General features: G+C 44.8%; 1 protein-coding gene across 10 annotated transcripts in view; it reads right to left on the reverse strand.

Moving 5' to 3' along the window:
• Nucleotides 1–23500, reverse strand: part of MECOM (MDS1 and EVI1 complex locus) — a 299911-nt gene that overhangs the window by 20714 nt on the left and 255697 nt on the right. For 4 of the 10 annotated variants that reach the window (XM_048954823.1, XM_048954826.1, XM_048954833.1 and 1 more), the window contains 7 exons: nucleotides 22676–22810; nucleotides 14091–14193; nucleotides 12600–12816; nucleotides 9842–9989; nucleotides 8874–9030; nucleotides 2376–3732; nucleotides 679–766 (listed from right to left, as the gene is read on the reverse strand). In XM_048954823.1, coding sequence (XP_048810780.1) covers nucleotides 679–766; nucleotides 2376–3732; nucleotides 8874–9030; nucleotides 9842–9989; nucleotides 12600–12816; nucleotides 14091–14193; nucleotides 22676–22810 — 2205 coding nt within the window. Of the gene's footprint in view, nucleotides 1–678; nucleotides 767–2375; nucleotides 3733–8873; nucleotides 9031–9841; nucleotides 9990–12599; nucleotides 12817–13367; nucleotides 13501–14090; nucleotides 14194–14277; nucleotides 14366–14473; nucleotides 14497–22675; nucleotides 22811–23500 lie in introns of those variants that run through there. The other 6 variants (XM_048954824.1, XM_048954827.1, XM_048954834.1 and 3 more) reach the window with 5 other exon arrangements.

Below are 23500 nucleotides of genomic sequence, written 5' to 3' on the forward strand. Positions count from 1 at the left end.
CTTAACATTACAACTATTGTTGTCATTGAAGGAAAAAGAAAAAAAAGACTTACAAATTATTGTTATTCAGCAAATAAAAAGTATGATTAAGGCCTACGAATGAGACAGCAGCTCTAGTATAGCATGGCTTTGGGCATGAAAGAGAAGGGATCCTACAAGATCACTGCAAGTGACTACTGCCTAAAAGAGATGGAGTGTTTGCATTAGGAGGCCCGAATGCATTGGGTAGAAGGTGTTATCTCCTTTCTTAGAATCCTTCAATACTGACAAAAGCAATGGATCTTACAAGAGCAGGCAAATAGCTGGAAGGCTCAGCTTTGCTTGCCCAGCCTTGAACCTACATCATCTCCCTGCAGGTAATATGGACTCCACCACAACGGCCCTGAAGAAGACAGGGCAGCTGCAAGTCTTGGTGGTTATGTTCTGGTTTTGGAAGAACGCAGTTCTCAAACATGCATGTAGTTTGAATCTGGCTTCCTCTCTAATCAAAACATGTTGTTTCATCTGCAAAACATCAAGAAGCCCAGAACAATGCTTACGCTTTTCCACCACAATGGTGAAGCAAAAACTTTGTGCTTTAGGAAATCCAAAAATGACTAAGGCTGCATTCATTTATCTGCACCTGCTTTGAAGCATCAACAGGCTTGTTTACAACATCGAAATTCCCAAAATACTTACTTGTGGATGAAACAAGAATCCCGGGGAAGGTCTCAAGTATTTCTCTTTTAAAGCTTCGAGTGGGTCAGTTAGCTTTCTTTTCTCTACTCTGTAAATGTTAAAATTAGATTTTCTTATGATGAATCAGTCTCAGACATTAATAATTACACAGCTACTCATGTTTAAAACGTCCAGTTACATATCAGGCAATTTGTTTCTCAGAGGTAATGGCCAAAAAGGACAGTACGTCAGCTCTCAGTTCCTGCACACAGTCCACTGCTATGGTGGGGGCTGTGAATTGCTATTAAAGGCAATGGTGCCATTTACAGAGGAAGTAATTCCACTTCAAAATGCCAGTAATTATGACAGTAAGAACCAATGACTAATTACTATGGACTTTCATGAAGAAATAAGGCAACCAAGCGTGTTCTTCTGTTGGGAGAGTAGAACTGAAGGCAGCAGGAGCTCTGAGCTGAGGTGCTGCCCGTGCAAGACCTTGCTGTGACCAGTGATCCTGCTGTCCTAATGCAGATGTAACTCACAGCAAAGGAAGGCTCTCTAACAACCTCATGCTATGTTGCCAGAATTTCTATGGCTCTTGTTAGTTCGTAGCACAGGACCATGAAACACGACTCATTTTCACTGCTTCAAGTATTTAAAGACACAAAGAGAATCTATGGTCCAATACAGATATCAAACAGGCATAAGCAAGATCATCTCAATAAACAGCATCACGTTACATTTCTTCAAAATGAATGCCTGTTGTCTTCTGTAAGAGCATTCTGCAAAAGCTCTGCCTACAGCACTTCTTTCTTAGATAAAGCAATAATAAATTAAAATCATTTTCACAGCCCTTTTTTTTAACAGTAGGCTGTAAAATCAGTCACTTAGGTAATAAACATTTTATTTTTTTGGCTAATATTTCCTTGGACTAATTTAGATGCATGACTTCAGCTGACTGCAGATATGCAAGCAGAAAGGCAAAGGGCAACCAGGGGCTGACGCACACGGGATGTAGGTGAAATCCAGCTCCCAGTGGCTTCGGTGTCAGCACTACTGGAAGACACCGAGGGGTCAGGATTTTACAACTCATTTTTAAAACCTCACTTGACAAACAGCGTCTGCTTCTGTGCCCGTCGAAGCCAACACAAAGGCTCCCATTGATTTAATAAGGTAGATCAGATTAACCAACCCACTGGTTAGGCTTTGTACACACAAGGCCATTGTGCCTCCAATTATACTAATGCAATGCCTAGATAAATCCACCCGTTACTCAAATCAGTGTTATAAAGGGCAGAAATCACTCTCAATTTCCACAGGTTTATACATCCTGGGACAAATCTGCTTATTTGAGATACTGCTATTTAATTTAGGAAGAACAAAGAGGTGGTGTGCAATGGCGACTTTCGAGACGCCCTCTAATCCCCGGGGAAGGAAGATGCAGAGAGCAGTAAAGCCACTTGGCAAGAAGCAATTTGTGGCCAACTGGTATTGCCAAATAAACAGTAAATACAAATCAATGACACCAATTCATTTTTGGCTAAGAGGCTACACTACTGCACACCATGCTACACAGGTTTAACTGGTAACCCACTGAAAGCAAGGCAGTAATGAAGACTTGCTAATTATGACGTTACCGGAGCCAGGCAGTGCAGGTCAGCCTGGTAGACCTCACTGCTGTGCCAAAGGGTGCCAGGACACAGCACATGGTCAGTTACCTGTAAATAGGATCCATAAAGAAGGGAGTCGGTCGGGCGTGCTGCAAAGAGGCCTCCGACGTTTTCCTCTGCTCGAGGTCACCTCCTTTCTTCTCACCAAAGACGTGGTTTTTCCGGGGCTCGGCCTGTTTTGTGCCGCTGGCTCGACTTCTACTGCCCATGCTCAGATCTAGAGGCTGGTCCTGGCTTGCTGCAGGAGGAGCTGCTGGCTTTGAGGGTATGGGAGTAACTGGCTTCTCCTCCTTACGCTTAGTGGTGAGGTCAAAGGGAGACTCAGAGCTTCCCTTTGGGATCTTCTTGAGTTCACTGGGTGATTGGGGCTCCACTTTCAAGGGTAACGGTCTCAAGTCTCTATCAGGAAATGGATACATTGATTGAGAGAATGCTGGAAAAAATGGGAGGGGAAACATGGAAGGGTAAGGTAAGGCTCCAACTTTTTTGTCTTGCAGCCCCACAAGTCCTGTTGAACCAAAGTATTTTTCAGCAATAGAAGCAATAGCCTTTATAGAATCATTCACCGCTCCTGACACCGCAGTCTGCTCCTCTAAAGATGGTGAGAAAATGGAATGATTGCTGTGTTCTTTCTTATTATTTATTGAAGCCAAACTCTGCAGAGAGCTTACTTTGTCTTTGAACATTTTACCATTTTCTTTAAATTTCTCTTTCTCACTTTCAATGTCACTTTCCAGATCAGAGCCAGAGGTGGTTTCCAGGTCACTGCCACTGGGGGTACTGACATCGTCAAGGTCACTACTCTCTGACTGGTCACTGAGTTTCTCATGCGGCCTCTCTTCAGAGGACCTCTCTGGTTGAAGCTCCACTGGCTTATTTTCCCCTACAGATGGTTGCTTATTTAGTGCCTTCAAAATATCCTGGGTGGCTGGCAGTATCTGAGGGTTGGTCATGAGGGGACTTTGACTTTTGTTTGTCTGATCTGCGCTTGGTAGTCCTTTAACAGGAGAGCTAGTAGGTAGCAAAGGTGGCCTGTGGTACAAGCCTGAAGGAAACAGACCGGGGAAGCTAAAAGAAAATCCAGGAGCTGTTGGAAAGGTAAGACCAGCAGGATGCCTATTGGCTCCAAAATAGTCAGCAAGGCCCGGATTTGCATGATTCATATTAACCATGGACGTTTTATCCATAGCTGGGGTTCCAGGAAGTGAAATGCCTTGGCCAAAAAATCCTCCTGCTGCAAAATGGTTCTTGCCCTCACAAAATCTCCTGTGTTTATTTAAGGAAGACGTAGTGCTGAACATTTGTCCACAGTCTTTGCACTTGATTTGGGTTCTGCAATCAGCATGCATGCGCTTATGACGACAAAGGTTTGAAAACTGAGTATAGGATTTATGGCAGACCTCACCTGTATGTAAACAACAACAACAACAAATCTCAGGCTTTATGATAATTGCCCCCACCCTCCAAATTCTGCAAATAAAACCATTTTTTTCACCCTCCAAGTGTCTCTCAGGAAGCCATAAGAAGCCTGTGTGCACAAAAGATATTGTACTATTCCAAAGCAAGGCATCAGAGGAGACAAATGTCTAAAGATAGCAACAAAGAATCCCTCCAGCAAACCAGAAAAGGCATGTAGTGACTAAAAGATACCATTTTTGTTCCTCGTTTACTCCTTTCATTGCAGTTTTGCACATCTGATACCATTATTTTGCATTGCATGAGCACCCAAAGCCCTGCCAAGAGCTGTGGCTCAGTGCTTTGACACTGTACAGTCACGGTGCTCCTGAGTGAGCACTTATGCCTCCAAATGATATCCATCAGTGTCACTACGCACAAATGAGAAGTTAGTCATAAACATTTGCAAGACCAGGAATGTGACAGACAGATCTGCCTGTCAGAGCCTTTGGCCTGCAATACCCAAAGATATGACAGAGGTGAAGGAGAAGACAATCAGATATTTCCAAGTGCATACCATTATCAACAAGCGTCATTTTCCATTTACAATTAATGACATTAAACTCATGAAAGTCTAGGCTATAACTTCTAGAGTAACCACAGTCTGGTACTCTCACATGCCCAAAGCATTTCTATACATGCAACGCACACGGCGCCTTGGAAGCCATAACTATGAATTCCATGTCTTAACAACTTTACTAGTCTTAATTTTGCATATTTCTCTTTTGCACATGAAAAAATACACTCTATTTCAACAACATTTTCCTTTAAAATTGCAGCTGTATTTATTTGCACGTCCAATACTTGGAACAGCTCAATGGATTTCCTTTCAAACTCCTCTGGGATGAGAGCAACTTCAGCCTCGAAGCACTTGGAGAAAGCCTGAAGGCCTGGAGGGGAGGCCTGAGCTAAACTGCAACACTCACTGTGCCACAGCATAGCTTCCAGACAGCAGCTTTAGTAGCAAGAGGCTGAAAGCATCTCCATCACCAGTACAGGGTAAGGCACACAACTACAGAGAGTGAACCACGTCGCTGAACCAAGTGGGATTTTTTTAGTTCCCTAGAACAGCTTCATAACACATTTCTTTTCCTTCTTGCGTTTAACTTAGGTTACCATTTTAATTATTTTTGTCTTCTTTTCCCATCCTCTTGGCCAGCCGGGACAGCAGGCAGGTCCCCAGGCTGTGCTATGGGCTGTGCCCTTTCAATACATTAACATTTGTCAGCACCTCTGGACTAACTTGCTTCTACTGGTATCAGCTCTAGCTTTGTTTGAAAACAAGGCAACAACAGTAACGGTAAGCAGTGATTATCCCTCTGTAATAAATCCCCCCCCCCCTCTTTTTTTCCAGCCAGGAAAAAGCAAGTGGTTACTGTATTTTTATTTAATTTGCGTTATATCATAAGCTCTCATCTTTCACACATCAAAGCCACACAACAATACACATTGTGTATTCTGAGGCCTTTTTAACAATCATTTTCAAGATTTGAGACAGACTGACATAATTTACAATGGCTCTATTTTAAGCCCGCAGAGGAAACTGAATTGAATGTATCCCATCCTGCACTGTTGGTTCCCATGAACTGCAATCACGTCCTCTGACTTCCACTCACACCGGGGCCTGCACTAACCTTCCTGCTCGTCCTAATCTCTGCCCTTGAGAAACTTGACCACTTGTTGTCATGTCTCAACTGTTTACCTCTTCAGCAGGCTGCTCCGTATCTCTGCAACAATGCTCCCATTGTTTGAGGGCCTGATCCTGCCCATGCTGCACCCACCCCTTTTCCCTATTCATGTCTCATTGACAATTCATGGGGTAAAGAACGCAGAATTAGGCCCAAAGACAGGAAATTTGCAATGCAGTAATTCAGGAAGAATGTCTGTTGCTGTGTATCAGTCAGTGTTCCTGTTGGAAATCTTCATTCACAAGGAAAGAAACTGAAGGAAAAAAAGAAAAAAAAACAACGGAGAGGAGAGGAGAGGAGAGGAGAGGAGAGGAGAGGAGAGGAGAGGAGAGGAGAGGAGAGGAGAGGAGAGGAGAGGAGAGGAGAGGAGAGGAGAGGAGAGGAGAGGAGAGGAGAGGAGAGGAGAGGAGAGGAGAGGAGAGGAGAGGAGAGGAGAGGAGAGGAGAGGAGAGGAGAGGAGAGGAGAGGAGAGGATGGCACAGATCTGGTTTTCCTTGAAGTTCAGAACGTTCTCTTTTAAGGAACATGAATAATTATCAATTATTACTCTCCATTAAAACTTATTATCCTCCATTAAAAGTCAAAGAAACCAAGAAATATTCTACTTCTGCAGAAATGCAAAATTACATACTAAGAATTGAGAGAGATCCTTACAGACTGTTAAAGGGGGATGCAAATTAACCACTTAGCTAATATATTTGATCTTAGCTTTGAAATTAAATTGATAATGGCAATAACATTAAAATATGGAAATCTTTACTATCATCTTGATCAAACAACTAACAGCTGTACTGAGGAGTTCACCTCTTTGAGCCCACCAGTTATTTAAAACTATTTGAAGGGAGGTTTCTTCCATTTAACAGTCTATTAAAAAGTGGGCTTTCAAGGTTGACCAAGAAGTTTTGGAGCCAGGCCCAAAGTTCTTTCCCTCCAGAGGTGCCTTACTCTTGGGAACTACCTTGGGGAAGTCAGGTGGGATGTGGCAGAAGCTGCCGGTTCTGCAGATGAAGGGTGCAAGTCAACCATACTGCCTTGACTTCTACTAAGCGTGAGGAGCCAGGACCGCCCAGGCAAGTCCCTGTTACAAGACCCTCTTTTTCACCACATGACTTTTACTCCCAAGCAAAGCTTTGCTTAAAATTTAGTAGATGGGGGACAGTTATCAACTTTAATTGCTTCCACATATCAAAGCAACAGAAGCTGGGTTTGATTTCTCCTGTTACACCTTATTACATCCTTTAAATCTTAGCACCGTACTTTTAAGCAACTAACTTGTAAGGGAAGCTTCCCTCCTCGCAGCTTTTATTGCTGCACAGGCCCAGGTTTAACACAAACTCCCAGCCTGTGTCCCAAAGTGAAAAAAATCATATGCTAAAGCACCCTCTGCACTGCAATCATCTCTGGAACCCGAATTAGCTAGCAGTTAAGTTTGCATATTTTCTGCTTATTAAAAAAAAAAAATGACTGTAAGTACTATTTTGAGTGCATTTGACCTATTATGGCATGTGGTTTCTATTTGGAGAGGCTGGACATTCTGCAAAGGCAGTGAGTAATTACCTTAGTGTTGGTGAGTTTTCACTCAAGCTTGGGCGGTGCACTGTAATAAGAGACAGTTGCCATAAACAGACTGGTAGAGTAAATCATGGTGTGTGGCCTCCTGGTGGAAAACAGATATCTCCTTGAGGTGACCCTACCCTACCTCCCTCCCATTGCTCAGCAAAGCCCACTGAACATGTGGTCTCCAAACCCTTTTGTTCTGTAATTACATGGCTATTATTCAGAGATTGCTCAGTGGGTTTTCATCTCTCATTCTGTGCATTTCAAGAATACTGGTTGCTGGTTTGATTTATCAGAGTAAACAGTAACAACAACCACAAAAAAAAACAAGTTAGGAATTATTTCATTTAAGATAGGCACCACTTTTACACTTCTTTGTAGGGCATGGACTGCAAGAGAACAAGCCGAAGGTTTCATCCATGTTAATCCATCCAGAAGTTAATGTGGTCTAATAGTTATTAATGTAAAATGCAATTATTTAACCTGTAATCCTAGATTGTAAGAATTTTTTAGTGACATTTATTATTAGACTTAGTTATACATTTTCTTACTGAAGAAGCCCAAACAAAAAGATTATCTAACTCACTGGCAGATATACAGGCTTCCCACAAACGACTCTTTCAAGCCATGCACTGAGGTTTTATAAGACTCAAAGCACATGTCAAAGCAGCATTGTAGAGCTCCTAAGCAGGTGTTTTCACTGAGGAGCTAAATGCATCAGCTACAGGTGCCCACTCCATTGAGTGGGACCATGCAGTGTGAGGTAGAACTCCAGCCTTGCTGTCCTCTGCTGCTACAACTCACCTGGGTGAGGTGCCACCTCTGTCAGACTTAGAGTGCATTACGAGTACAGAAAATACAGTCAGCTGGAAAAAAGTATCAAGGTGACATTTTGGTAAATTCTTGTTGAGAATAGCAAAAGTTGAAGTTTAGAAAACAAAGAGAGAAGGTCATAAAGTGCTTTCTGAGCCATAACACGTGCCTGAGAAGACCATCGTGGAGATTAGCACTTGCCAGAACAGTACTCTTGAAATATTTTCTGCATCTCCTTTCCTGGTGAAAGGAAGAGAAAGCAACTTGCAACACTACTGTGTACCCAGATTCCTCCATCTCATAGCAGAATCTGGCCAAGTAGCAAACATAACGCCTGGGAGGACTCTGAGGACCTGATTTATAGCCCAGTGTAGTCAGGCCCACATGGGAGGCAAGTTTTATTGCTGGAGCAGCTGTTGGCAAAGCTCTTATAGCTAAACCCAATACTTAACTTCAGGGCATGCAAAAGAGCTTCGAGGAGCGAGGCAAGCTCCTCTGGCTGAAATACACTGGCTTTAAGGTTTTCTTTCCAATTCCCACCAAAGCCATGCTATCTGCTGTTGAGATTCAGTGGCCCCAAATTAATTAATTTCTAAAGCAAAGCAGCCTTTCCGGTCCTGCTGGCTCTGCCTAATGCCCAATGCATCTGGGTCCAGCACCGCCTGCAGCACAGGGGCTGGTGCTGCTGCAAAGGAGCACAGAGATCAGCCAGCTCAGCACGGTGCAAAGCACAGCTCCTCCTTGCCAAAACTCCCTCCCCGCTTGCTCTTTGCATCTATGCATGGAAAAATATCCCAGGGACAAAAGGTACATTTATACAGCATGCAGTGTCTGCCTGGAAAGGAAAATCATATGAAAATAATGCTTTGCATCAGACTGTGAATTACTCAGTTCTCATTCAGTAACTCACAGCCCCCATGAAACCTGTGGGAAATGCCAAGGAAGCACAACACAACCTCCTGCTCGCAGGTTACACTGTTTTTCGACCAAAAAAAAACCACACTTAACCGAAGACGCTTAGTGGAAGACTTACATATAAAGGGTTTGACACTGCTGTGGATGTGTTTATGCTGTTTGAGGCCTGAAGATGTGGCAAAGGTTTTGCCACACTCTGGACAAGCGTGAGCACGAGCCCCAACATGCTGGGAACGAATGTGCCTCTGGAGGTTGCTGGGGTCCGTGAAAACCTGCTAGGAAATGAGTACTGATTAACCAAGAAACTTAACTGCGGAAGAAGCCACTTAGCACAAAATCCACAACTACTGGGAGATTTGTAGGACTAAAACCAGTGGCTGCTTGTTGCACTGCAGCCTGGCCAAAGGGCATCAATGGGAGCTGTGCCTACAAAATGGGGCCTCATTTTTCCAGGGTCAGCCAAATATTTGGTGGAGCGGTTAACCCCTTTGCAACCACCACAGCAGATGCAATTACCCCTGCAATTGGAAGTCATGCCTTTGAGGCCAGTGATTTCCTGCTTGGCATCCTCACAGAAAGTCAAAACATAGCTATCTGAAACCTCCAAACACGACTGCAATAGAAATGCTTGGCTGAGTGCATGGCAGCATGAAATCTAGGGCTTGGCTGCATCTTTTGAGTATCAGGTCAATGTAAAATCTCCATTATTGCAGCAAATCTACTTAAAAACAACAAAGCCCTTATGTAAAAGGCCCAGGCTTTAAGAATCTTGTGAAAAGAAACACAGAGCACCACATCTTCTACCAATAATCTAGGTAGCAAGCCCAGTGCTGGGAGGTAAAGCAGATGCTCTGGAGATGAGATGGTTGCACTCACTTAGAACAACCAGAACCTGGCATTATTTTCTTATCTTGCTTTCTATTGCAGCAGCATCCTTCTAAATCAAACAGGGTAGAAAGCTAACATATACAAACTGAAGGTTTAAATCCTTAAGAAACAGGCACTGCAGAAGCTCTATGCCCTCACCCACCCTCAGCTGCCCCCATGTGCTCAGTGCCACAGAAACAGCCTACAAATTCACTGTACCTTGGCACAGTTCTCACACTCGTAGTGCTTGCCGCTGTCATGCGACATTTGGTGACGTATCAAGTTGGACTTCCAGTTGAAAGCTTTGGGGCACTGGTCACACTTGTACTCCCGCTCCTCGCTGTGGGACAGCATGTGCTTCTCCAGGCTGCAGAAACAGGAATGAGCAGTACATCAGAGCAGGAAGAGGAGGCAGCAGAGTGCATAACCTCCAAACAACAACAAAAAGAGGAAAAAAAACCCAAGCCCCAAAGGCCCACTCCTGACAAACCCAGGTCCTTTGAGCCCCAGGCACACCACACCAGGAGGCAAAGCATCCCCTCCACCCCACAGTAACACTGTCTGATGTTTCGCCAGGCCACTTGCAAAAGCTCCAGAAGATTATGCTTCCATCACTCCCAAAGGAGACTATTTCATACACCTCTCAATATTTCACCCCGGTAATTCCTCCCTGCAGTCTGAATCGTTTCTGCCTTATTGCTTTCACTCCAAACACACCTAGGAACCTACTATCTGATGGAGCTTCACTCCTTTGATGAGAGTCTATTTTTCTTGCAGCAGGGGTAGATCAGAAATAACTCCACTAGTGAAACACAAGGAGCGTAAGTGAACAGAGCAAAGCTTCTGAATGGAGAACACTTAATGCAAAGTTATATTAGATGTTTAAGTGCGTTCAATTCTAGTTGTTTATTCATTCATTTCTTAGCAGTTGGTTCAGTCTATTAGTAGCATGCTCAATCCTCACCTAATTTCTGTTGTTCATCTTTGAATTCTTTTTCACCTCTGAGCTTTCTGAATTTCTCTTTTAGAATTAATCAGCTGCAAATATACGTTTGAATACATTGCTCATATATCAAGCCACAGCTCACACTATTGCTTGCAGAGAGATCCATATATAACATAGATGGGGATTCACAGAAATGCCATTGGAAAAGGGTTTCCAGCCAACACAGATCAGTGCTTCCTTGTCAACGCTCCCACTGATCTCTGCTGAATCTGTAGACAAAACCTGAGGGGTTCGGTTTGCCCTCTGTTGCGCAGTCCAAATGGCAACTTGCACGCTCAGCTACAAGCAACAGAAACTCTTTCATCCTGCTGATGCTCCTAAGCTCTACCCCTGTTAGGCTTTCTCCTTCAGGGAAAAATACTTCCTGCTTCACTTCCTAGCACTCAGCTAACAGTTGTATCTCCATCACGCCCTGGTAAACGAACCAGCCATAAGACCTAGAGAGGCACCCAGGCACCTGATGTGGCTGCACCACCCACAGACCTCAATCTTCACACTCAGCTCTTTCTCAATTTAATTACACACACCCTCAAGCACGGCTCATTCGAGCCTTTTGTTTTATATAATCCCTATATAACATGCTTCTGTACTTTTTTTTTTTTGCTGTGAACTGTCTTTGTGGTGTATTAGCTTCTCAATAATTCAAGAGTTTGGAGAATGACTGCATTCTTTCTCATTTTTCACTTTCTCACAGTACTGCCCATCTATTTATGATGACTCGTTCTTTGTTTTCTGCCCTTTCTCTTCAATATTTAATATTTTAAGCTAAATTTACATTTGCTCAATGATTCCCATATGTTTGATATTGTCCTCTGGTTCACAGGCAGAAAAGAACTTCAACACCAAATAACTCACAGAGTGGAAAGATGTCACAGTCCCAACCTATGCTGCACCCACCACTGCTGCAGCTCTTCTGACTTCATCTACTGACCTGAATCAGTCACTCAGACTGAAAATCAGACATGTGGAACTGAATACAGCCCAAGCAGCCAATGAAGATAACACTGTACCTGCACAAACACAGGGCTGATGCACAAGAGCAGTGTTTGGTACACTGTGCTTTCATTTTGTTATCATTCACTCTGTGCAACTGTAACAAGCAGTTGTGTGACACTGCATCCTCACAGCTGGGATCTCATCCAGGATCTGCCTATTAAGATAGCTCAGCCCAACTGCTATATGTTGGCTGAGGTCAACCTTCCTGCATTCTCAGACTGAACTTACCAAAACATGAATTTGTGAGCAATGTACTACAGAAGCTCCTGAGCACTCCTAATATCTTTCAGTAATTTGCAAACTTTCCTACAATGTGATACATTATAAGCAGCCACAAAAGAACTACAGTGATGGGAATCGTCTTCAGCATATAAAGCTGAACTTTTTATTCACATTCCTACCTATACATATGTTGGGGATGTAGGCATATAGGTCTGCCTGTTTAAACAAACAGGAATATACAAGAAAACAATGAATCCCAGTGTTTCAAAACAGAAGAGCTGTGTATACACACGTGTATGTCTATATATACGTATGTTCACATATGTTAATATCTTGAACACAATCTAACCAACTTGCTTCTGCCTAGCATGCCTTGTTTGCAACGATAAATGAACACCACTCAGAGGTACTCTAATTTATCCCTACCTAAAAATAAGGAGACCAAACCTCAATTCACTTGAACTATAATGACTCCTCTGACTTCACTGCCACCAGCCCTACTCAATCCAACTAAACATGCCATTATCAGAAGATCCAGTTCTTAATTTAAGTTACCTATTAGGGGTTAATTTCTGATCTATCAAGACACCATTATTTCCATGCTCTAAAACCAATGAGCACAGAAACTTATTTACCTTTACTATTGGTTTGTACACAAGATACCCAATTCTGCCCTGCCTGATGCCCTGTGATTTGACTGAAGCCATTAGAGGATTTGCCTTACTCAGTCACGTTCTAAGCACTTAATCCTACCTTTGTAAGTCTGGGAAGACTTGATCACACTCTTTACACTCCTGGATTTCGTGCACATCCCGAAGGTCACTCTCATTCTCAAGCTTTTTCTGGAAGTCCTCCTCCACCATGGAGAAGGCGGAGTGTGGTGTGCTGCAGGGGAACTTCTGGTGGTCCACCAGCTCAGCCTTGGACTCAAAGAGCTGGTCGCAATCCTCACAGCGATACTGGCGCTCCTCTGCAAGAAAAAGGGTTGGCATAGGGAGGTAACACCAGTTTGGGGTCATTTTTAGTTACCCTCAGCAGTTCCACGACTGTATAGTTAAATAAAGAGTTATTCTGGGAAAAATATTATTGGTAATAATAATAAAAAATATGCTTTATGATGCTAATACTTCAATTCTGTAATATATAAATGCAGTGTTACCTGTTAACTGCCTGGGTGATACATCCTATGGGAACCCCTAACGTTAGCTTGGGACAGAAGTCAGCGTGTTTCAAGTTACTTTAAAAGGGGATATCCATGTCCTGAGGTGGATATCTACAAGAGGCTGACAGTCTCTGACTTCCTGAATGAAGCAAACTTACACAAACATCAGCTACTGCAATAGCCAAAAAGGCATTTACGGTTTGTAGAAATCTTTCTACTTCCTTTAGAGCTCTCTTCCAGCACCCAAGGTGAGCCAGATATCCAATAAAACAGTCACAAAGTTTTTCTCACTGAAAACGAAGATCACTGGAGTACTACTTAGGGGTGAATATTTCATTCCGTTAATTATTAGCTCTTACCAAATAATTAATTCGCTGAAGAAAATCCCAAAATGAAGAGGTGAAGAAAAGCAGCTCACAGTGCTCTGTAGGATTTTCTACTGACGGCCCACATGGGCAGCCACATGCCCTGTTTTGGGCACAGCTCAGGAACTGAAGATGCAACACCTGTGTGCTGCTTGAATAATGAATGAGCACGAGGAGGAGGGTTGGCTGCGCTCTCAAAAGTGACAGCAACATTAACAACCTGAGATTTTCTCTTTTTTGACAAAACTACAACATAAACATCAAAAAACCCACAACCAACCAAAACCAGATTCTAATTGGGGTCCAAACATTTTAGTCTTGAAGGACCAGCACAGCCTGGAGATAATGACATGGATTCCATTCCTCCTCTTGCAATACCCAAAACCAGATCAAGTTTCAATTCCAACGCCTTACTGCTGCCTTCAGTTACATCTGCAAACCCCATTTCTGCCATGGAGGTTTGAGTATATGAGGACTGAAAAACATCAAGAGGTGCAGGATTGCAATGCTGAGAAAAGTCATCTTTGAAAAGTAGAGCTTAGCAGACTGGCAGGTCTGCTAAGGGCAGGTGGTAAACAAATGCAATCATGGTCCAGCTGTCCTCTTCAGCTGCTGGCAGGCTATTCTGGAATTCAAAGGTATTGCAACAGAGGAGAAATCTTGCTACATTTTTGCTTAATTTCAATGGTATTTCATGTTAGATAAGAAGTGGCTAACCATGAATGTCCGGAGCCATTGTTTCATGTGAATAATCTTCACTCTTCATGAACAGTAATAGCTCCTCTCCTGGCTCAATGTCTGCCACTACTCTGTAGAATATCTGAAAAAGAGAAAGCGAGGTGAATACCATGAAAGGCAAAGAGGCAGTTAGTGCTGCAGGGCTGACACTGAGTGCCCAACCAACCCCTGGCACAGGGGCTGCAAAGTGCTGGGGATGGGCGGCCTGGGCTGTGCAGGTAGGCTCTTTCAGCCCCAGAGCTGTTTCTGCCTTATCTTGAAGATAAAGAGAAAGTTGCTTTCAACAGCCTCTGCTGCAAGCAAGCTGCATGATGACTGCAAACATCACCAGCAATTCACATGCTCAATTATACTAAATTTACCAGCCAAGGCACCCATAAAACATGTCCCTGAGTGAGCAACATAGAGAACATTTCTCCTCTTGGTTGCACTGAAGAAAGTAATTAAATCACACCTGAGGAAATTCTGCTGATCAGCGTGTGGGCATCCAACCCCACCTGCTTCTATTACTTAGGTAGCTCAGCCAGTAACAAGGGAGGGGGCTTGTACAATGCAGCATGCTTCTTTGCTCTTAAGTTTCAAATGGAAACCAAAGGAACAACTCATCCAGGATGAAGATATGCACAGATGCTTGTCAGCAGCCTCAGCCACAAGTGGCAGCTGCTCCTCTCTCCATGAGCCCCATGCCTGTCACTGGGAAGGAGTCCAGCAGCGAGGCAGGGGCCATGCACCCTTGGTACCACACACCCACAGCAAGATCGTGCCTTGCTGCCAGGCTCTGCCAGAAGGAAGCTCCTAAAAAATCCATCTGGCTGCTTTTTCTCTCAGGAGAAAACATAAGGAACACTAAAAATCTCCAAGAAGCCGTTCAAATAAATATTAGTAACTTTCTCAGGCCTTGTTAAACAAAAACACACAAAAGCTATGTTTCCTACCCCAACAAAAGACATATTTGCATTCTCTCTGTCTAGTGTATTTTTAAAGGTTTTACCCTCAAACTACTAACTCTCAAGACCCATTCTAGTGCTGTGAGAGAAAGGCAAAAAGTCAGCAGCTGCTTTGCCACAGGCCAGATGCAGGTATCCCTCTTGCACAGAGTAACTCACACAGCGTACCTCCCTTGCACAGCCTATTGCACAGCATACTCCCCCTGCACGGCACATCACCCAGCTCTACACAGCACAGAGCAGCTACCCAGGGCCTCCAGGAGGTGGCTGTACAGCCTAATGGTTATTGCTGCACAGGCAGCCCCAGCCCATAGATATGTGCTAACTGCCTAAAACTAACTAAAGAAGACGCATTTCCTCTCTGATTTGTTTTCTTTTCTTTGCCTTGCCCCAAAAGCTGCTCTGGCAGATGCTAGCCTAGAGACTGCTGGAGTCATTGTGTCCCACCACTCAATATCCCATGTCAGGCACAACAAACTTGCACTGTAGCCTCCTGCTTACAGGGAGTATCACTCCAAAAAGACAGGAGCAGGCATTCACATGCAACCTCCCCTCCTAAGGATGTTCTTCTTCTTCCACATTGTCTTGCCCAGCTGTCAGAAGGGCTTGCTTGGGCTCTTTTTTCCCCTTGTCAGTCAGATAATTGTACACAAGCTGCATGGTTCATTCTCTAGTTCTGTTTCCCCTTAGAAAACAATGGGCTTCCCTCAGCAACAAACAACACCATTTTTTGTCAACTTTTCAGCTTCCTTTCTGAAAGCACATTAGACTCTGAAATGTGACACACCAGCCCCCGGTGCTGCAAGCCCCAGCACCCTGCAGCCCTCATTGACAGCAGCAGCACTGCTGGGGCACTGCAGACTTATCCCAGCTCAGCTTCCCAAAAATCAGGAGCGTGGTTCCGAGGTCAACAGTGCTGTGTTTGCAGACTCGGGGCATTCCCCCTGCATTAATCTTGTTTTTCACTAATTTACGTGGACACAGAACCAAATCAGAGCATTCAGCACCCTGCCACTAAGTCATGAGCAAAAATAATGCCGACGGTGTCTAGTTAATGTTCTTTGAGATCACACAAAAGAGGACACAGGTGATGCTCACACTCACGGTCCTGCAGCTCCTTGTTGATGTCAGTGCTGCAGAGAGCATGTGCTTCAAGCAACACCTTTTTTCTGAGGTCAGCAGTGCATCCGCACAAAGTCATTAACAGAAACCAGAGTGACTCTCCCCAGTATTTTTCCTCCAGTGCTCTTGCTGTCCCATCCAGAGCACTCTGACTGATCTCTTCACCTCTTGTTGCAAGGTAAGGACGCATGGACCAACAAGGAGGGTCTTCTTTGTCCAGCACTGTGCTGTGCTGCATCTCATCCAGCTGTAAAGTCCTGGTGTGATGCAGCATCTTCCCTGCAGCCATGGGACGCATCACTCAACAGGGTGCAAACTCTGGAGCCAGCTGTCCAGCCTGGCTGTGTTGGTACTCAAAAATACTGAAATATCAGAGATGATGAAGCAACTGATCAGAAATTGCCAGGCCAGCCTCTGTGGGGAGAGAGACTGAGGGGCAAAACTCCTTTGATGAGGATGAGTGAAGTGTTTTATTTGGCACCTCAAGGCCCACTAAAACAAGGTCTGAGTCTCAGATTTCCAGCTCTGGCATTCTGACATTCTTATTATTAAAGAAACAACTATAACGATTACTAAAAATAGCAAAGCCCTGTGCATACAAAAAACCCACCTGCTCCAAGAGTTTATATATCCAATTGCTTTCCACAGAAATGAAACATACTGAACATCAGGAAAAAAAAAATGATCCTGCAGGTAAGCATAGCCTGATTTCAACACATGTCCTTATTGTTTAAGGCTTTATTTTCACTCTTCCCACCTAAAACCTCAAAGGAACTACCCTCTCTGAGAAGGCACCGACCTGCCCTGTGAAATGCAAGGGAGAAATGTAACCAAAAGAAAGAAAAAAAAGGCCAAGTCCAGACGCGCTTTTCACATGCCCTGGGATCACTGGTGTGTGACTGCAGTTTATATATGAAGAGAAGCATCGGATCCAGGTCTGGAAGCACTTTCTGAGTTCAGGGGTCTGAGGAGGCAGCCTTGTGCGTCCACCCTGTGTGTGCGCTACCGAGCGGGAGGCAAAGCTCCCAAACTGCTGCCCATGAGGGGGAAGGAGAGGGGAAGAACGCAGCACACGCAATTTACTTTCAAATGGATGAATAAGGCCTCATTGTTATGAATCCCAGTTTACTTTTCCTGGTCAGGCACTTGAAATTTTATTTATGCTTAATAGACTGCATTTGGCATGTGTAAAGATGACAGAGGCGTGAATTATGAATGACCTTCCACCCCTGCAGGAAGTTGTAATAATTGAAATAATAGCGAAAATACGCTCCCCGAGAGCGGGGCCCGGGGCTGCGTGCTTTGAAGCGCCCTGCGGGGCACAGGCTGTGTCAGCAGGGCCCGGCCTTCCCCACGGCCACAGACACCGAGAGGGGAAAAAGTGGCATCTGTGTGAGCTGCCGTGCGTGTGTGTCACTGGGAAGTGGGAGGACGAGCTGCAAACTGGCTCTGAAATGGATGGAGGAAAGCTGAGGAGAAAGGTCCAAATGGCACAAAGTCAACTCTCGGTCTGTGGTGAAGAACTGCTGAGGCTGGAGGGCTGTATTGGGAAAACGAAGCCCTGTTTCAGGATATTCTCCTGAAATGGCACACGGAGCGCCCGCGTCTGTCGGACTGCAGGCAGTCCCAGCACAGGACATCCTGCCCTGCGTCCCCTCCCAGTGATGCTCATGCCTTCCTTCATGGCAGGTTTCTGGTGCATGTTAGCCCAGGGTCTGGGTTAGGGTCCGACACATCCAGACAGGCTCCTGCAGACACTGGCACGATCCCACTTGCTCCACTGACAGCCGCCTGCACTCGGGCCCACACAGCCTTGCATCCCAACATCCTATAGCCACTGCTGAACGCCACTCAGTGAGCAGCTGTCCCACTGTCCCTGCGACCATCTACAAACCTCTGAACCCCGCCGTGCAAGTGGGACTTGACAGCTCTCATCACCAAACGGCGTTCCTGCTTGCAGACAGCACGCTCTTCTGCTTTTATTAATCGTCAATGAAGAGCTTATCGCCTTGCAGAGAGGCGACAATTAGCTGCCGGTTTGGTGCTGAGCAGTTCCTTGCAGGTCACATCAGGACAGGCTGAAGCTCAGGCAGGATGCTGGCAGCACTGGGCTGCAACAAGTCAGACGCTGGGCAGGAGGCTCAGCACAGCATCACCTCTAATTGCCACAAATGGAAAACCGCAGCCGATGAGCTCCTGGTTCCACCAGCCCCATGCTAGCACGACCTCGCTCCACTGGAAACAGGTTTTCAGTGGGAGCTGGATTAAGCTTTATTTGCTTAATAAACTAATAACTCGTAGGAGGAATAATGACAGAATAGGGCCCCGCATGAGCTCAGCGCACACATGCCCTCCTGACCCATAACAGCCAAAACCTTAATTTCACTCTCTGACAACAAAGCCTCAAAACTATTCGTTAAATACACAACTTTTGCAGGTGGCTGTGTGTGTCTGGGGCTGCTGGACGAGTCTCCGTGTTTCTCTGCCTGGGAGCTGCACGCCGTGCCGGGGGGGCAGAGGCAGTAAAACCTGAAACATGAGGCTGTGCCTGCAGATTGCAAAAGTTTGTAAAACTTGTAAGAGGGATCGGATCTGGTGCAACCTACAGCAGTCGGTTCACTCACCTCCGATTGTATCGCTGACACTGTGCGCATTGTTAAGAGTGTTATTCTACTGTTATTTCTCCCACTGCAGGGGCATATGCTCGAGTATATGGGAAAAGAGCACACATAAAAACAAACCAACAAAAAACCTCCTATTTCAGCTCACGCAGCAAACCAAAACCTCAGCAAGCTGACTGTGAGCCACGTGCAGCTTTCCACAGATAAACCAACAGGAATCTTCCAGGAGACCTGGAAGCTCAATGCACTTTTACAGCATTATGTGGCCACATCACTGTCACAGGTCTGCAAGCAATAAGCAAGACAGACACAATTTCACGAGCTCTAATTCAAAGTGCAACCAATATTTCCCTACACAAACAACGACAAAAATAAACAAATCTAAAGAAAGAAAGGAAGAAAGAAAGAAAGAAAAAAAATTCCAGCTTAAAGGTGACTGTGATCCCAGCTTCAAAATGTGCTTGGGACTCTTCACAGTCCCTGACACACCATCGCTATAGTTACTGTATTTTCCACCACACTTTCATTAACATGTATATTTAAAAATAATGCTTCTGCTGGGATGACAGCACTGCCAGAAAGTCTACCAGGGCTAATCGTTCTGAAATCAGTAAAAAGTGGAACTAATAGATATTTAATGATAGATAACAGAGGGGACTTGTCTAAGTTAGCAGAAACTGCTATTGACTCCTGACTTTGAGCTGAAAAAACACACTCCGAGCAAATAATAGTGACAAGACTTTGCAGCTCTGCACACACTGCAGTGTCTTTGGGGAAAAGGAAAAAATGAGAGTGTGCTGTTTGTGGAATTTTATTATTCATACACATCTTGAATTACACACAATCAGGTTAGATTGGGTATGACAGGAGATAATAGGAAGACAGCAAAGAGAAATCCTAGATCAACTCGGTTTGAAAAAAAAAAATCAAAAATAAAAATGCAGCTTTTAAACCCTCCTCCACCTCCAATCAAATGAAATACGAGTTGCATCCCGCGTGCATGTTTTGACTGCATCCCACCATTATCGAGCTGTTCATCTCAGCAAAGCCCATTTCTACAGCCCTAAAAGAGCCCAGGCCTTTTGTAAAGCTGATCCCAAGTGATGAAACTTAACCTCAAACATGAGTCGGGGGGCGGGGTGGTATGCCTCTGAAAAAAGTCTGCTCGAGGAAACAACAAAAAAATGTTTTTCTTTCACTCTTTTTGTGAAATGCAGAAGGTGCAGCTTAGCAGAGCGACCAGATTACACATCGAGCTGAGCTGCACCGAAATCCTGCCTCGAGCAGTCTGGGAATCATACCTGCCTGTCACTCAGGCCTGAATTTAGTAGCATGAACTTGCGGCCAGCGCGAGGCCGAGTGCTGGCAGGATCTCGTACCTTTTCAGGTACGGCACAATGTTTGCTTGCGAATTTTACAGATGAGTTGAAGCAATTAGAGGAGAACAATTACTGCTGATCAAGTGTCTGTGCCTCAGCAGTGCAGGAGGGCTCCTGCAGAGGGGATGCTCCAGGTGCTGTGCAGGGTGCCAAAGCGCTGCCCCCAGGGATGTGGGGACAGGGGGACGTAGGCTGCACCCCAGCTTGGCCCACACCCTACACTTCTGGGGCTGCGTTGCTCCTGCGATGCTCTGGCTTGAGCTGCAAGCACTGTGCATGCTCTCTGCTTTACCCTGCTGTTTTCTGCCCAGGAGCTTCAGGAGCAGACTGACACAGCGCAATGCTTTGACTTGCATTTGTCACTAGTTCTACATGGCTGCGTCTGGCCATGTAACGTCCATTTCCCAGTTTGCCTCCCTATTATATTTTATATTACCTCTCGTGAGCTCGTGCCAGAGGAAAGCAGAAGGAGGAGCTGCTAGAAAGGCTTTTTTTGGTTTGAGATTCGAGAGCACATTTTTAGCATTAACTTTTTAGGTCCTGGTCATAAAACGCTGGAGTACATGTACAATTCTGTGGGTGAATGTGCAACGTTTCCAGAGGGCCAAATGGGCAACAATCTGCTGCTGACAGCGTGCAGCTCACAGAGAGCTACTTGAACGACGACCCATTTTTAATTTCCAATTCTCAGCAACAATATGCCATAAAAATATAGAATTATGAACGGCACGGCACCGTGCAAAATAAATAACAAGTCTCCAGTGAATGAAAGAAATTATTGGCAGCAGTACAGCCACCATTACCAAATCTCAGAAATGTAAACACTAAAAAAGAGAAAGTTACAAGCACCATAATTCTCATTCCAGCAGCGTCCCAGCGCTGGTGCGTGGCTGCAGCTCCAGGCAGATGCTGCTGTTCCAGCCCAGCACATATTTCCCATCGCAGAGCACCACTGCCGACGCAAACGCCGTGAGTCGCTCGGACCAATTCACGTGATTCCCTCCCTGCCCTCACCTATTTCTGCCAGCTCTCATTATGAAACGTCTGAATTTGCTGTTTCAATTAGCCCGGATCGTTTCCTTTTCGTATCACTGCTCCATAAATGCTTTGCGTTGAGAGAATTTATCGGTTTTCCGCGTAAAACATAATTTCAACTCACAAAATGCATTTTTCATTTACTAATAATCTTTATGGTTTCTTTAGCTAAACCAGCTGCTATATAAAAACGAATGCTATCTCGGCCGGCTGGGTCGTTCCGTGCTATGTGTGCTCCGGGCTGAATTCTCAAAGTTGAAAATTAAAACAATCCTCTGTTACAGCTCCTGCTGAAGCTAATGGGCAGCGGTTCCAATCAGCGATGTGTAGGAGCGAAGTGCGCCGCGCTGGGGGCTGAAGGAGCAGGCTGCCTCCCATCCATTTCCTTCACGTAAGGAATTTGATTGGAAAGAGTGATTTCTAATGGAAGCTTCGTGCCCGGTTGTGATTCTTCTTTCAATACTGTCAGGGCAATTAAGCCAGCTGAAGATAATCTTTAACATTCACCTGATGCGGCTAATTAAGCGGTGAGAAACGAAACGCCGATTGAAGGCATCGAACGCTGCGTCGCAGGTATCGAAGTTTGGACATGCAACAAGAATGCCCCATCAGTTGGTGCTTTGCTATCGTCTCTATTTCACTTTCTTAAAGCACGGCTCCCTCAACCTGACTTCACCCATGGTAACATTTCACAGCGGCGCACGTTTTCCACAGACCAAAGCAGAGCCTCACTGAGGGAACACCTAATAACTCATCAGCGTAATTGAAAACAAAATGCGACGCTGCGTCCTTCCTCCCTGTCCCAGCCTCTCCAACACACAGCAGAAGTAACACTTCAGCCTAACAAAGAGTGGATTTCAGCGCGCCAAACAAAAAGAGACAGCGAAGCATCGGCGATCCCGGCTCAGCACACAAGTAGCAAAGCGTTCGGGAAGGCATAATAATATTTGTGCACGTGTGCATTCAAAGGCAGAGCCCCACGCGTGCAGCTGTACGGGTGGGATTATCAGCTCTGCATCTTCACCTCCACTCTGCCATTAATTGCACACTGAGGTTTCTGCTTAATGCAACAGTTTCATACAGCAATGCAGCTGGGGTGGGATGGGAACCAGAAAATGCCTCTAATCCCAAATCAGCAAATAATGGCTCTGTGCTCCTCAGAAAGCAGTCTCCGTTTTTATCAGACACAAGATTAATAACAGCAGTAATAATAATAATAATAATAATAATAATAATGAAGAATATGAATTGAAAAGTGTGGAAAAATAGGAAAATTCATATAATCTGCAGCCCAGAATCAAAATTACTCTATTCTGCATTTCACATCTGTGCCTTATCTTCTGCTGTAACAACAAACAGGCCAAAATCTGTTGTGAATTGTTGCTTCTTTTTTTTTTTTTTTTCCCCGTGACACCTTAAAGTTCCTTAAAATGTAAGTCCAGAAAGTGAACGCCACATACCTGATCACTTATCTGACATGCAACAAGGTTGTGCTGATCGTAGCATCCAGCAAACTTGATGTATTTGAGCCAGTTTCCTACATCTGGTTGGCTGGCGTCTACGCAGAACTTCACATTGCAAAACTCATCCAAGATCTAAAAGGAAGAAGACGAAAGGGTCAACCTTGGTGCTGCTGTCCGGGAGCACCGTGCAAGGAAAAATCAGAGGGTTTCAGATAAGCACATGGGTCAGAATGCAGGGATGCAGTGAGAAGCATGCTCCTCTGTGAGAATTTATTAGCAACGGTCAAAATGCAGAGATAGTTATAGAAGGACAACAAATGTGCTGAGAAATGCCTTGACAAATGTCTACACGTAATCGAGACGTTGTCTAATTATCGCTAAGAAACACTGCTGACTTAAGAGGTGTCTGAATTTCACGGCATTTATTTCTGTTTAAAATCAAGGTTTTAATTAAACATGAGCTGCCAGGGAACGGAACAGCGATTACGAAAAGAACTGACTGTGGTTTCATTGGAGTTTTCTGCTTTGGTTCCGATGTGCGCTGCCTGCAGCTCCCACTGAGCCCTTTTGGATCTGTGACCCCGACCCAAACTTTGCGGGGGAGGCGGCGTTATTTATCTCACTTTAATACTTGTGCCTCCCAAACAGCACTTAAATCACCCCCCTTAATTAGAGCACAAGAATAGAGCTCCCCGTGCCAAACTCGAGAAAATAAATGAAAAACAGCGTAAACACTCGTGCAAAACATGGCAGCGTTCAAGACACGGCAATAAACGGTTCCAATAATGCAGATAATAAACAAATATCAAACGCAGATAATAA

The sequence above is a fragment of the Lagopus muta genome, chromosome 9, assembly GCF_023343835.1.
Source record: "Lagopus muta isolate bLagMut1 chromosome 9, bLagMut1 primary, whole genome shotgun sequence".
NCBI classification, from domain to species: Eukaryota; Metazoa; Chordata; class Aves; order Galliformes; family Phasianidae; genus Lagopus; species Lagopus muta.